The sequence below is a fragment of the Piliocolobus tephrosceles genome, chromosome 21 (assembly GCF_002776525.5).
Source record: "Piliocolobus tephrosceles isolate RC106 chromosome 21, ASM277652v3, whole genome shotgun sequence".
NCBI classification, from domain to species: Eukaryota; Metazoa; Chordata; class Mammalia; order Primates; family Cercopithecidae; genus Piliocolobus; species Piliocolobus tephrosceles.
In genome coordinates, this window is record NC_045454.1 from 20420457 (window position 1) to 20436959 (window position 16503).

At 41.7% G+C, this 16503-nt stretch overlaps 1 protein-coding gene across 1 annotated transcript in view; it reads right to left on the reverse strand.

The window, feature by feature from the left end:
- ZNF420 (zinc finger protein 420) overlaps positions 1-12725 on the reverse strand; it is a 38850-nt gene extending 26125 nt beyond the window's left edge. Inside the window, exons 1-3 of the mRNA XM_023229368.2 lie at positions 12573-12725; positions 10491-10534; positions 485-573 (exon numbers count right to left, since the gene is read on the reverse strand). Coding sequence (XP_023085136.1) covers positions 485-493 — 9 coding nt within the window. The 5' untranslated portion in view covers positions 494-573; positions 10491-10534; positions 12573-12725. The remainder of the gene's footprint in view (positions 1-484; positions 574-10490; positions 10535-12572) is intronic.
- Positions 12726-16503: the final 3778 nt, after the last annotated feature.

Here is a 16503-nt window from a genome sequence, read left to right on the forward strand (position 1 = left end):
TCCATATTAAATTATATATTCCTGGGGAAGATCCCTGATCTCTCTGTATTCAGTCCCTAATCATCTTCCTAATCTTAAAAACTCATAAAGCATGAGCTCTTGCCACATATCGAGAGTGAGCCCAGTCAAGACCAACTCCTGTCTTGTCTACCTGGGAACTTAGATCTCAAGAGAAGTTCAAAAGGTTTTCATGTGTTGTGCCATTTAACAACCTCCTCAACCTTATGAAATCAGGGAACTCTGCTTTTGTTAGATCAGTGTTCCTAGTCAAAGATGCTGAATGGATTATTGAGTAAGTATGTGACTAAAGGTTAGATTAGAAAGACACACTTAGGGAAGACACTATCACTTATCAGAATGGGACAAACATGAGGAGCATATTCCTGAGTGAGGTCAGTTAGGAATGAAGCTTCAGGAGTGAGGAATACATACACATACTCTGTAAAAAAGTAAATGAAGAGAGCACAAAGAAACTCCAATTTACCCGAGCCATGGTTTTTAGAGCTGCAAGAAATGATCAGTCTTCTTCTGGGTTCCTATCTTAGGAAAGCACAGAGTCTGGAGAATGCAGAGCTAGGGAGGAGAAAGCAGAACCGTGAGACCAGGTGTTTTGCAAAGTAACAAATGATTCAGTTGGAATTATTTTTGTTGTTCTTTTCTTCCTGTTTCTCCCACCCCCAAAATACACACTAAGGGGGACAGATATATGTTGTGGTTCTTACCTTGATCAAACTCAATGCTTCCTATACACAAACAGAAAATATAACAACCTCTCTACCACTTCTGAAATGAAACATAGGTAATAACAACACATCTATAGATGTCAAAAATGGAGATAATGAACAACTTAGTATTTCAATATATTTATGATCATACACAACTACATTAGAAGGCACAAATAATTAAATGCTTATGCTTACAATTACTTATAATGAAGAAATTTAGACTTATAAAATGACAACATGTAACTAAGTATTGTTGACACATTTTATATTTGATGTTTTGAAATAAAGGCTAAATATATGTGTGTTCATGTGTATGTATAGAATAAGTAGAAATGCATTATCTATAAATGGAGGTTTCTATATGTATTTGCCATGGGCAAGACAAATATCACAGCTAGCATTGCCATCAATACTGTAACTTTTTGAAATGGTTAAAAAAAAACTCAGTAAATTTCTTAAGCAAAGTACAACCTTTTTCTCAACCAAATCATGGTTGCATTCCTGGAAGATACAGCTAATAGTAAAACCATCCAATAATAGGAAAGTAGATAAATTCAGCAAATTGAAAAAGTCATGCACAAAAGCATTATGTAAGATATTCCAGACCCGGATAATTATAAACACACTTTTTCCAGGTATGGTTCTCAATTTTGCAAATCACAGACAATTTTTTGTTATGCACTGATGGACAGCTAAATCATAAGTTGGTAAACTACTGTCTACCAACTAGTTTTGTAAATAAAGTTTTATTGGAATACGTCCATACTGATTCAGTTATGTAGTGCCTTTGGCTACTTTCACACTACAGCAGCAGAGCTGAAGAGTTGCAACAGAGACCATGTGGCCCATAAAGTCATGTGAAATGTCTAGCCCTTTACAGAAAAAGTTGGGTAATCTCGAACCTAGATCCGAGATCTCACTCCTTCAAAAGCTAGAAGTCGGCTGGGCGCAGTGGCTCACACCTGTAATCCCAGCACTTTGGGAGGCCTGGGCGGGGGGATCACGAGGTCAGGAGATCGAGACCATCCTGGCTAACACAGTGAAACCCTGTCTCTACTAAAAATACAAAAAATTAGCCGGGCGTGGTGGCGTATGCCTGTAGTCCCAGCTACCCCGGAGGCTGACGCAGGGGAATGGCGTGAACCCAGGAGGTGGAGCTTGCAGTGAGCTAAGATCACGCCACTGCACTCCAGCCTGGGTGACAGAGTGAGACTCTGTCTCAAACAAACAAACAAAAAAGCTAGAAGTCTTTACCCTCAACCCTGTTACTTTAACATTCAACAGGACCTAGATGTATTTCCAAAACACCCTCTAGGGAGAATAACTGCCCCTACAGAGAATCATTGATATAAGTGCTGAATACATTTTTAATTGATAATTCGACTTCTTCAACATACAGATTTCTGCAAGAGATACTTGTGCCCATCCTAACGACCTAAAAATAATTCAGATAAGATGAAAAATCATTAATTTCTTTTAAATTCATCAGAGAGCTGAGGGCACAAATTTAAAAGACCTAAACTCCAAAAAAGTGCCAAGCTCTTTATTTAAAAAAATTTTTTTTTGAGACAGGGTCTCACTCTGTCACCCAAGCTGGGGTGCAGTGGCATGATCATAGCTTACTGTAACCCTGAACTCCTAGGCTCAAGTAATCCTCCTACCTCAGCCTTCGAAGTAGCTAGGACTGCAGGCATGTGCCATCATACCCAGCTAATTTTTACTTTTTTTTTTTTTTTTTTGTATTTTTTTTAGTAGAGACTGAGTTTCACCGTGTTAGCCAGGATGGTCTCGATCTCCTGACCTCGTGATCCGCCCATCTCGGCCTCCCAAAGTGCTGGGATTACAGGCTTCAGCCACCGCGCCAGGCCTAATTTTTACTTTTTTTGTTGAGATGGGGTTTTGCTACATTGTCCAGGGTGGTCTTGAACTCCTGGCCTCAAGCAATCCTCCTGCCTCAGCCTCCCAAAGTGCTGGGATTATAGGTATGAGCCACCACATGTGGCCCTAAGCTCTTCTTTTTTTTTTTTTTTTTTTTTGAGACGGAGTCTTGCTCTGTCGCCCAGGCTGGAGTGCAGTGGCTGGATCTCAGCTCACTGCAAGCTCCGCCTCCCGGGTTTACGCCATTCTCCTGCCTCAGCCTCCCAATGTAGCTGGGGCTACAGGCGCCCGCCACCTCGCCCGGCTAGTTTTTTGTATTTTTTAGTAGAGACGGGGTTTCACTGTGTTAGCCAGGATGGTCTCGATCTCCTGACCTCGTGATCCGCCCGTCTCAGCCTCCCAAAGTACTGGGATTACAGGCTTGAGCCACCGCGCCCAGGCCTAAGCTCTTCTTAAGAGCCACATATGGATGCTCCCATCTATGGCAGAGCTTAAACTAAATTGTATCAATAATAGTACAACCATTCCAATACAAATACAGTATTAAGATTAAAAACTCAAGTTCCAACTATATGCTCTTTACAAGAAGCACATTTTACATATAAAGATGGGCTGAAAGTAAAATGGGAAGATACACCATACACTAATCACAAGAAAGCTTGTATGCCTATATTAAAACAAAATAGACTTCATGATAAAGAGAAATACTAGCAATAGGGAGGATCAACTCATCAAGAAGACAGCAATCCAAATGTAGAGATTTAACAACGAAGCTTCAAAATGTGTGAAGCAAAAATTGACAGAACTAAAGGAAGAAAGAGACAAACCCACAATCAGAGTTGGGAATTTTAAGATCTTTTGCTCAGTAACTGATAGAATGAGTAGACAATAAAATCAATAACAATATAGAGGATTTATATACCACTATATCAAGTACCTTGGTCAAGCTGATAAATATCTATTAATAGAATACCACATCCACTTACCAAAAGCTAAGCTGGGCTGAAGAGAACTGAGCTGCAAGGTGTTGCAATAAGTGATTAACACAACCAGCCTTTAATCACTTAGTAATCACTTAATATAAGAGGCTAGGGCCGGGTGCGGTGGCTCAAGCCTGTAATCCCAGCACTTGGGGAGGCCGAGACGGGCAGATCACGAGGTCAGGAGGTCGAGACCATCCTGGCTAACACGGTGAAACCCCCGTCTCTACTAAAAAATACAAAAAGCTGGCCGGGCAAGGTGGCAGGCGCCTGTAATCCCAGCTATTCGGGAGGCTGAGACAGGAGAATGGCATAAACCTGGGACGCGGAGCTTGCAGTGAGCTGAGATCCAGCCACTGCACTCCAGCCTAAGCGACAGAGCGAGACTCTGTCTCAAAAAAGAAAAAAAAAAGAAAAAGAAAAAGAGGGAATCCTCCCTAACTCATTTTATGAGGCCAACATCATCCTGATACCAAAGCCTGGCAGAGACACAACAAAAAAAGAGAATTTTAGACCAATATCCTTGATGAACATCGATGCAAAAATCCTCAGTAAAATACTGGCAAACCAAATCCAGCAGCACATCAAAAAGCTTTTCCACCATGATCAAGTGGGCTTCATCCCTGGGATGCAAGGCTGGTTCAACATACGCAAATCAATAAACATAATCCAGCATATAAACAGAACGAAAGACAAAAACCACATGGTTATCTCAATAGATGCAGAAAAGGCCTTTGACAAAATTCAACAGCTCTTCATGCTAAAAACTCTCAAAAATTCGGTATTGATGGAACGTAGCTCAAAATAATAAGAGCTATTTATGACAAACCCACAGCCAATATACTGAATGGGCAAAAACTGGAAACATTCCCTTTGAAAACTGGCACAAGACAGGGATGCCTTCTCTCACCACTCCTATTCAACATAGTGTTGGAAGTTCTGGCTAGGGCGATCAGGCAAGAGAAAGAAAGAAAGGGTATTCAGTTAGGAAAAGAAGAAGTCAAATTGTCCCTGTTTGCAGATGACATGACTGCATATTTAGAAAACCCCATCGTCTCAGCCCAAAATCTCCTTAAGCTGATAAGCAACTTCAGCAAAGTCTCAGGATACAAAATCGATGTGCAAAAATCATAAGCATTCTTATACACCAGTAACAGACAAACAGAGAGCCAAATCATGAATGAACTCCCATTCACGATAGCTTCAAAGAGAATAAAATACCTAGGAATTCAACTTACAAGGGATGTAAGGGACCTCTTCAAGGAGAACTACAAACTACTGCTCAGTGAAATAAAAGAGGACACAAACAAATGGAAGAACATACCATGCTCATGGATAGGAAGAATCAGTATCGTGAAAATGGCCATACTGCCCAAGGTAATTTATAGATTCAATGCCATCCCCATTAAGCTACCAATGACTTTCTTCACAGAATTGGAAAAAAACTGCTTTAAAGTTCATATGGAACCAAAAAAGATCCTGCGTTGCCAAGACAATCCTAAGCCAAAAGAACAAAGCTGGAGGCATTACACTACCTGACTTCAAACTATACAAGGCTACAGTAACCAAAACAGCATGGTACTGGTACCAAAACAGAGATATAGCCCAATCGAACAGAACAGAGAGCGCCCTCAGAAATAATACCACATATCTACAGCCATCTGATCTTTGACAAACCTGACAAGAACAAGAAATGGGGAAAGGATTCCCTATTTAATACATGGTGCTGGGAAAATTGGCTAGCCATAAGTAGAAAGCTGAAACTGGATCCTTTCCTTACTCCTTATACGAAAATTAATTCAAGATGGATTAGAGACTTAAATGTTAGACTTAAAACCATAAAAACCCTAGAAGAAAACCTAGGTGATACCATTCAGGACATAGGCATGGGCAAGGACTTCATGTCTAAAACACCAAAAGCAATGGCAACAAAAGCCAAAATTGACAAATAGGATATAATTAAACTAAAGAGGTTCTGCACAGCAAAAGAAACTACCATCAGAGTAAACAGGCAACCTACAGAATGGGAGAAAATTTTTGCAACCTACTCATTTGACAAAGGGCTAATATCCAGAACCTACAAAGAACTCAAACAAATTTACAAGAAAAAAACAAACAGCCCCATCAAAAAGTGAGCAAAGGATATGAACAGACACTTCTCAAAAGAAGACATTCATACAGCCAACGGATACATGAAAAAATGCTCATCATCACTTGCCATCAGAGAAATGCAAATCAAAACCACAATGAGATACCATCTCACACCAGTTAGAATGGCAATCATTAGAAAGTCAGGAAACAACACGTGCTGGAGAGGATGTGGAGAAATAGGAAAACTTTTACACTGTTGATGGGACTGTAAACTAGTTCAACCATTGTGGAAAACAGTGTGGCGATTCCTCAAGAATCTAGAACTAGAAATACCATTTGACCCAGCCATCCCATTACTGGGTATATACCCAAAGGATTATAAATCATGCTGCTATAAAGACACATGCACAAGTATGTTTATTGCAGCACTATTCACAATAGCAAAGACTTGGAATCAACCCAAATGTTCATCAGTGACAGATGGAATAAGAAAATGTGGCACATATACACCATGGAATACTATGCAGCCATTAAAAAGGATGAGTTTGTGTCCTTTGTAGGGACATGAATGCAGCTAGAAACCATCATTCACAGCAAACTACCGCAAGAACAGAAAAACAAACACTGCATGTTCTCACTCATAGGTGGGAATTGAACAATGAGATCACTTGGACACAGGAAGGGGAACATCACACACCGGGGCCTATTGTGGGAAAGGCCGCCGTGACCTATTCACCCTCCACTTCCCGTCTCAGAATCTCAACGCGGTCACCTTCGAGTAGAGAGGCCCACCCGCCCGCCCACCGTGGGCAGTGCCACCCGCAGATGACACGCGCTCTCCACCACCCAATGCAAACCATGAGAATTTGCAACAGGGGAGGAAAAAAGAACCAAAACTTCCAAGGCCCTGCTTTTTTTCTTAAAAGTACTTTAAAAAGGAAATTTGTTTGTATTTTTTATTTACATTTTATACTTTTGTACATATTGTTAGGGTCAGCCATTTTTAATGATCTCGGATGACCAAACCAGCCTTTGGAGCATTCTCTGTCCTACTTCTGTCTTTATTTGTGGTGTGACCATGTTCATTATAATCTCAAAGGAGAAAAAAAACCTTGTAAAAAAAAAACAAAAATGGCAACAGAAAAACAATCTTATTCCGAGCATTGCAGTAAGTTTTTTGTGTATGTACGTAGCTGTACTATAAGTAGTTGGTTTGTATGAGATGGTTAAGAAGGCCAAAGATAAAAGGTTTCCTTTTCTTCCTTTTTTGTCTATGAAGTTGCTGTTTATTTTTTTTTTGGCCTGTTTGATGTATGTGTGAAACAATGTTGTCCAACAATAAACAGGAATTTTATTTTGCTGAGTTGTTCTAACAAAAAAAATAAACTAAAATAACCTATGTTGTTTTTTAAAGGGGGGTGTGGGAGAGGTGGGACAAGAAATAGGGGTATAGATGAAACATGTTTAGCCTTAAATTGATATGTGTTGAAGCTGAGTGATGGATAGGCTATATGGGATACATGACACTACACTTACTTCTGCATATGTTTTAACTTTTTCCATAATAAGTTAAAGAAAAACACTTGAAGAATGGACTCCATATATGAACGATTCATTCCAGGGGATGGTTTTTCCAGTCATTGTTATTTTCTCCTTTGTGTCTTTCTTTTTGTATTTTCTGAATCATGTTGGCATGATTTAGAAACTACTTTGATATCAGAAAACAAAGAAACAGCAGCCTCCTGAAACTCTAAACAAGGTAATGTAATAGTTTTAAAAACAAAAGATTGGGCCGGGCGCGGTGGCTCAAGCCTGTAATCCCAGCACTTTGGGAGGCCGAGACGGGCGGATCACAAGGTCAGGAGATCGAGACCATCCTGGCTAACACAGTGAAACCCCGTCTCTACTGAAAATTACAAAAAACTAGCCGGGTGAGGTGGCAGGCACCTGTAGTCCCAGCTACTCGGGAGGCTGAGGCAGGAGAATGGCGTAAACCTGGGAGGCGGAGCTTGCAGTGAGCTGTGATCTGCCACTGCACTCCAGCCTGGGCGACAGAGTGAGACTCTGTCTCAAAAAAAAAAAAAAAAAGTTAGGTAATGGAAGAAAATATTAGAAAGGAGAAAAATGAAGAAGTGTACCAACTTTATTATGACACAGAGTTGCAATTTATGCAGAACTTACAAAAAGCATTAAAATAAACTAAAAGTAGGCCACTTCTACAAACTTGCCCCAAATATAAACTTCCACGGATAGAAACAACATATAGTTATTGATTGCTACATTATGTAACGGTAAAATACTAGAAAAAGCAAATGGCCATCCATTGGAGACAGGCTGAATAACTATTCTACCCACACAATAGAACATGAAGCTGTAAAAATAAATGAGGAAGACCTTTATAGGCTCCTATAGAGTTATCTCCAGGATACAGTAATGTGTGAAAAAGAAAAAAGGTACAGAATGGAGTACATAGAATATTCCTTTTAATTAATAAAAATTGCATACACACACACATATATAAACACATATCATTTAAAAGAAAAAAGTAAAAACCAATGAGAAATACAAGTAGTTATCTATAGAGGGAAGAAGGAAGCAGAGGGGACAGAAATGGACACTAGACTTCTTCAAATTCATCTTATTCTGTCGTTTTGATTTTGGATATATGTTATGTAATTTTAAAACAAAATTAAATCATAGTGGGAGAAAAGCAATCCCTAAACATGAAAAGCAATATAAAACAAATGAGCCTAACTGCATTTCCAGTTGGCAGCTTAACCATATGAGAAGTGTTATTTTAGATGACTTTTAAACACAGTAATTTGATTATACATCCCTAATGGGCTATATCCTATCAAACTCCAACAGGACTTTATATTGTTTTTCTATATTCATATGGTTGGTAAAAACATTGGTATTGTTATTTTGAAACTCTTTCTTTTAACCCAAGAGAAGGCAGAAAAGTGAGAACAGGAAATAAAGAACAGATGGGATAAATATAAAACAGATGTCAAAATGATAGATTTGAACCAAACCATATCAATAATCACACTAAATATAAATGGACTAAATACTCCAATTAAAAGATGGAGATTGCTAGTTGGGTGTGGTTGTTCACGCCTGTAATCCCAGAAATTTGGGAGGCCGAGGCAGGCAGATCACCTGTGTTCAGGAGTTTGAGACCAGCCTGGCCAACATGGCAAAACCTCATCTCTACTAAAAGTACAAAAACAGTAGCTGGGTGTGGTGGTGCGCACCTGTAATACCAGCTACTTGAGAGGCTGAGGCAGGAGAATCACTTGAACACAGGAAGAGGAGGTTGCAGTGAGCCAAGATCGCGCCACTGCACTCCAGCCTGGGTGACAGAGACTCCATCCCCCCACTCCAAAAAAAAAAAAAAGATGGAGATTGCAAAGTTGAATAAAAACACAGACCCAATTACATGCTGCCTATAAGAAATACACTTGAAATATCAAAACACAAGCAGGTTAAAAAGGATAGAAAAAGATATACAATGCTAATATTAAGGAAAAGAAAGCTGGAATGTCTACATTAAATATCAAGCAAAATAGATGTTTGGAGCAAAAAATATTATGAGGGATAAGGAAGACGATTTCCTAATGATAAAGGGGTCAATTCACCAGTAGGATGTAAAAATCTAAAACCTTCCTATACCTAATAACAGAGCATCAAAATGCATGAAGCAGGCCAGGCACAGTGGCTCACACCTATAATCCCTGCACTTTGGGAGGCTGAGGTGGGCAGATCACCTGAGGTCAGAAGTTCGAGACCAGCCTGGCCAATATGGTGAAACCCTATCTCTACTAAAAAAAAAAAATACAAAAATTAGCTGCGCACGGTCGTGCCTGCCTGTAATCCCAGCTACGTGGGAGGCTGAGGTAGGAGAATCACTTGAACCTGGGAGGTGGAGGTTGTAGTGAGCCGAGATCGTGCCACTGCACTCCAGCCTGGGTGACAAAGTAAGACTCTGTCTCAAAAAAAAAAAAGAAAAAGAAAAAAAAAACTTGAAGCAGAAACTGAAAGAAACTACAAAGAGAAAAATCCAACAAACAAAAAATCAGTAAAGATATGGAAGATTTAAAAAATACTATCAACCTACCTGACCTAGTTGACATTTATAGAACATTCCACCCAACAACCACAGAATACAGTCTTTTCAAGTGCACATGAAACATTTACTAAGATGCATCAAATTCTGGGTCATAAAACAAATCTTAACAAATTTAAAAGGATTCAAATCATACAAAGTATATTCTGTGAACACAATGTAACGAAATTAGAAATCAGTAACAAAAGATCTCTGGAAGATCCTCAAAATATTTGAAAATACAACAAATCAAAATAACCTATAAGTCAAGAAATCAAAAGGGCAAATTAGAAAGGAGTTTTGAATTGAAGGTAGAATAAATGAAGCAAGATTGGAAAGTGATCGCTTTTTTTTTTTTTTGAGACAGAGTCTCGCTCTGAGGTCCAGGCTGGAGTGCAGTGGCACGATCTCGGCTCACCGCAAGCTCTGCCTCTTGCAATAGAGCTCTTTCCCTTTTTTAAATAACACAATGGAGCTATTTCCCTCTTCCCCTTTTTAAATCCATGAGTCTCGAATCCATTCTTCCTAAACTTAACCACTATTGCAAAGTATCAATCCCAATTAATGGCACATTTTCTTTGCTCTCAATCTACCAAAAATTGCCTTGCCCCTCTATCATTTGAGAAGGCAGGAAATTTCAAAAAGAAAACAAAAATGTCTATGTCCTGTAATAACAAATGTATTTCAGGAAACAGAGGAAATACTCACCTTGGACATTGCTACTGAAACAGCCATTCTTTCTCCTCTGGGCTCTACTCTCAGAAAAAGAAAAATGGAATGAGATATTAGGCCTTTTCTTGGGGAATATGCTAAATTATAACATATCCTCTTCCTCCATCCTCAATCTCATTTAACATAAAGAAAAGTCAGGAGGAGTAGAACAGGTCTTCTACCTTCTGTATCAGAAAGAAGGGCCAGGTCAAAGCTGTCTTGGGCTTGAATTTACTTCTGGATTCAAAGCTGTACACTGGAGACAGCCCTGCAGTGGAATCCCATTACATTTCCAGTGACCTTTTTATTTATTTTTATATATTTGAGACTGAGTTTCGCTCTTGTTGTCCAGGCTGGAGTGCAGTGGCATGATCTTGGCTCACTGCAACCTCCACCTCCCGGGTTTAAGTAATTCTCCTGCCTCAGCCTTCTAAGTAGCTGGGATTACGGGCATGCGCCACCACACCCAGTTATTTTGTATTTTTAGTAGAGACAGGGTTTCACCATGTTGGTCAGGCTGGTCTCCAACTCCTGACCTCAGATGATCCACCTGCCTCCACCTCCCAAAGTGCTGGGATTACAGATGTGAGCCACCACGCCCAGCATCCAGTGGCTGTCTTGAAGGTATTATCAGCCCTAAAATTCTCATCCCAAGACCAGGTCTGTGGCTCGCAAATAACTCCTATTCTTCACTCAGGTGTCCAAATGTCTGATTTCCTTGCTTCTTGCCACTTCCTTGCATCCAATTCCCTTAAGGCTATAAGGAAAGAGGACGCAGGGAAGAAGTAGTGAACCCATAACTACATTTCCCAAGGTGAACCGAGGATGGATACAGAAATAAAGCAATGCAAGCTATGTATGAAAGGACAGCCACTGTGGTCAAAACAAAAAGTCCTTAAGTCCTCAGAGCCACATGGGAGGAGCACAGAGCCACATGGCACTCATAATCCATAGGCCGACCTCAGCCCCAAATGAACCCCAGAAATACCAAAAAGAAATTTACTTCTGGCCGGGCGCGGTGGCTCAAGCCTGTAATCCCAGCACTTTGGGAGGCCGAGACGGGTGGATCACGAGGTCAGGAGATCAAGACCATCCTGGCTAACATGGTGAAACCCCGTCTCTACTAAAAAATACAAAAACTAGCCGGGCGAGGTGGCAGGCGCCTGTAGTCCCAGCTACTCGGGAGGCTGAGGCAGGAGAATGGCGTAAACCCGGGAGGCGGAGCTTGCAGTGAGCTGAGATCCAGCCACTGCACTCCAGCCCGGGTGACAGAGCAAGACTCCGTCTCAAAAAAAAAAAAAAAAAAAACAGAAATTTACTTCTGTACTGAACTAAACCCCCATAAGGTCACAGAATATACAAATGGCCACATAAACTCACACATAATCACATTTCCACAGTCACACAGCTAGAGGCACAATCACCCAATTATGCTACATTGTTAGACCACCCCGTCTCAAACAAAATCCCTTTAAGTAAAGGCATATAATTACATCCAAGCACTTTGTCAGACACACCGCCAAAAACACCCTTTCAAAGCTGCAATTTTACTCTCTTTACAGAGTCAGGAAAACAGCACACACAACCCTACAGTCACACACAGACAGTCACCCAACCAAGTACCAGATCAGGGAAACACGCCGTCACAAACACCGTGTCACAGCAACACTGTCACACACCTTAAATTTACTGGCAAATCCGTCACACGATACCAGGTTTATACACAACCTCAAAGTGACACAAGCACATCCAAACATTCTTGTCACAACTATCACACACTTCATAGTCACAGGCAAACTCCAATTATACACGTGGCACACACACAATCACAGTCACGTAAGTATATCTCAGCCAGGTAAGCAAACAGTTACAAATACCCTCAGAGTCACAAACAACTCACAGTCACACAAATGCTCATATACAAAACCACAGCCACACACATCCAGTCGTGTATGCACAAGCAGTCGCCAATACCAGGCAGGCTGTAGCCTGCACACAAAACCGGAGACACGGCCACACGAGTAACCCCAGCGACGCTTTCTCCGCGCATGTCCGCTCTGGCATCCCGGACACTCCTACCTTGAGAGAGATGCAGTTAGGGTCCAAGATCTGGTGCCCGGGTTCCAAGCCCGATTTCGCGTTCGCCAGCCCAGCAGGTGCGGAGCCAAGCTCCTCCACAGACGCGGCCCTCTCCCCACGCGAGGCCTCCAAATCTCGCAAACTAACGGAAATGAAGCCACGCTCTGGACGCGGTGCCTCTGGGAAATGTAGTCCAGCGCTCCGGACACGGTGCCTCTGGGAAATGTAGTCCAGCGCCCGGCTGGCAGGCCAGGACGCGAGGAGGCCCGGGCGGCTCACCTCTCGCAGGCTAGTGGACTCGGCCTGTTGCGCCCCAGAGGTTTCTGGGAGTGCCCGCCCGCCCGCGTTCGGTGCGCAGGCGTCAGGCGCTCAGGGCCTGCGAGGGCGAGAGCGAGCTCTGAGTGGTCCCGGGGTCTACGCCTGGCAGGAGAGAGGGTGGGACCCGCCGTCCAGGCAGGTGCGGGGGAGGAGCCGGGGCCGGGCGCGGGGACCCACCGGAACCTCGGATTTGCAGAGGACCCTCTGTGTGCCCTGTCAGGCTCTTGGGGTGTGTGTGCGTGTGTGTGACAATGGGTGATGCCGGGTGGACTGAGAGTCTTTCCGTGACCGGGTGTGTATGGTTGTGTTTCTGCCTGTGTGTGATTCTTCGTGCTGTGGGGTGTGAGGTGATTTGTACTTTAAGCTGCGTAGTAATGGGATTTTATAACTGTGTAGAATCGTCTGACGATTCTACACAGCTCTCTACTGTGGTTCGCTTATGAAGGGTATCTGCATGTATATCTGCTTTTTTGTGTGTGTCCGTAATTGACTGGTGATTTGTGTTATATAAACGTGCTTTCCTTGTGCTTCTATTTCAGTGTCTGTAAGGGTGCCAAAAGCAAATGAGCTGTGTGTGATCGCGTGTGACAATGAAAATACTATGGCCAAGTTATTTCTTCCTTAAGTAGTAATGTAATAATCTGGAAAAGGTAATCAATTTATCTGACAAGTGATTTAGACATGATTTTTCTACTGGATCAAATATATGTGTTATGGGGAAGAATCCAAAATTAACGTAGTTTTTTCTTTGTTTTTAGAAAGATTATTGCAAAACCAGTCCTAGGGTAACTGCCTTTTCCTCTGCCACAGTAGGCCAAAAGTAGATATCCATTATTTTCTAATTAGAGGGTAATGTTTCTGCTATTACTGGGTAAGGTTGAGAGGCCATCAACTAATAAAACAATAAAATTACGTTGTAATAAGAAGAGTGAATTTTAGGACAGTACAGCACTAGTCAGATTTCCCGAATTCTAGGTCAAACACTTGTCCTCATTTTCTGATGAGAAAATCTTGGCTGGCAGAAAGTAACTTAAGGCTGTACAGTTTGTTGGTAAACCTGAACTTATTTTTACTTACTTCAAGACCTCTTGACCTTTTACGATTTTTGAATAATCAAAAACTTGTGAACTTCCAGCACAAAGAAGTTAGAGTATAATTTCACCACTCCTTCAGAGGGAAAAAAAATTAATAAAAGTTGGTCTTTCAAGACCATATATCAAATACATTGATCTCTTCCCGGTAATGTGACTGGAATAGCAAATTTGGTGACCAGAATTCTTGAGTGAATGAACCTGTGTGTGTGATCAGGCATAGCTATGTGAAATACAGATAATTAAATTGCACTGATAGAGTGGGTCAAAGTCGGGCAAGAATTATGTCCAATTCACATGCACACATATGATTATTGCGGCACTATTTACAATAGCAAAGACTTGGAACCAACCCAAATGTCCATCAATGATAGACTGGATTAAGAAAATGTGGCATTGCCGGGCGCGGTGGCTCAAGCCTATAATCCCAGCACTTTGGGAGGCTGAGACGGGTGGATCACGAGGTCAGGAGATCGAGACCATCCTGGCTAACACGGTGAAACCCCGTCTCTACTAAAAATACAAAAAACTAGCCAGGCGAGGTGGCGGGCACCTGTAGTCCCAGCTACTGGGGAGGCTGAGGCAGAAGAATGGCATAAACCTGGGAGGCGGAGCTTGCAGTGAGCTGAGATCCGGCCACTGCACTCCAGCCTGGGTGACAGAGCAAGACTCCGTCTCAAAAAAAAAAAAAAAAAAAAAAAAGAAAATGTGGCACATATGAACCATGGAATACTATGCAGCCATAAAAAAGGGTGAGTTCATGTCCTTTATAAGGACATGGATGAAGCTGGAAACCATCATTCTGAGCAAACTATCGCAAGGACAGAATACCAAACACTGCATGTTCTCACTCATAGGTGGGAATTGAACAATGAGACCACTTGGACACAGGGTAGGGAACATCACATACCGGGACCTGTCGTGGGGTGGTGGGCTGGGGGAGGGGTAGCATTAGGAGATATACCTAAATGACGAGCTAATGGGTGCAGCACACTAACATGGCACATGTATACATATGTAACAAACCTGCACGTTGTGCACATGTACCCTAGAACTTAAGTATAATAAAAAATAAAAAATAAATAAAAATAAAAAAGAATTATGTCCAATTATATATGGGAGATATATACTTTTTTTTTTTTTTAAGAAGTGACAGGCCGGGCGCGGTGGCTCAAGCCTGTAATCCCAGCACTTTGGGAGGCTGAGACGGGCGGATCACGAGGTCAGGAGATCGAGACCATCCTGGCTAACATGGTGAAACCCCGTCTCTACTAAAAAATACAAAAAACTAGCCTGGCGAGGTGGCAGGCGCCTGTAGTCCCAGCTACCCAGAAGGCTGAGGCAGGAGAAGGGCGTAAACCCGGGAGGCGGAGCTTGCAGTGAGCTGAGATCCAGCCACTGCACTCCAGCCTGGGCGAGAGAGCCAGACTCCGTCTCAAAAAAAAAAAAAAAAAAAAAAAAAGTGACAGACACATTCTGGTTTCAAATTGAACAGCATGCATTGATCTTGAGCCACATCTGTGTGATTCTGGGTCACTACTTTTGGCTTTTGAATAGTTACAATGAGTGCTTGCAAGAAAAAGGAAGCTATCCCTTAAAAGTAAAAAATAATTGTTCACCTGAGATGAATAGATTCCATGTGGATGGGCTTCCTGTATATTAAACTTCTGACATTTTATATGTGAGAATATAACGTGATTTTTTTTTTTTTTAAAGTATAGGCAGCTTTTCAGATTCACAAAGAGGTACTTTAAGCTACAAAGGTTAAGACCATCAGAAACGTAGACTGCAGGCACTGAGAAGGGTTTGTTAGAATATTATGTGATATAATTAGTATAAAAATAGTATATATTTTATAGAGGGATACACACCAAACTCCTCGTTAATGGTAACCTTTAGGGAGAGAAGAGAGAATTTAGGGTGAAGGGGGAGAAGTAAATGTCAAAGGGAATTTAAGCATTATGGATCATTTATCTCCTTTAGTTTTTTTTTTTTTTTTTTTTTTTTTTGAGACAGAGTCTGTCTCAAAAAAGACTTGGAACCAACCCAAATGTCCATCAATGATAGACTGGTTAAGAAAATGTGGCACATGTACACCATGGAACACTACACAGCCATAAAAAAGGATGAGTTCATGTCCTTTATAGGGATATGGATGAAGCTGGAAACCATCATTCTGAGCAAACTATCGCAAGGACAGAAAACCTTGCCCGGGCTGGATTGCAATGGTATGATCTCGGCTCACTGCAACCTCTGCTTCCCAGGTTCAAGTGATTCTCCTGCCTCAGCCTCCTGAGTAGCTGGGATTACAGGCGCCTGCCACTACGCCCAGCTAATTTTTTGTATTTTTAGTAGAGACAGGGTTTCACCATGTTAGCCAGGCTGGTCTCGAACTCCTGACCTCGTGATTCGCCCGCCTTGGCCTCCCAAAGTGCTGGGATGACAGGCATAAGCCACTGCACCCGGCCTCTCTCTCTCAACAAGGTAACATCGCTCATATATTTAAAATTTAATTTTAAAAT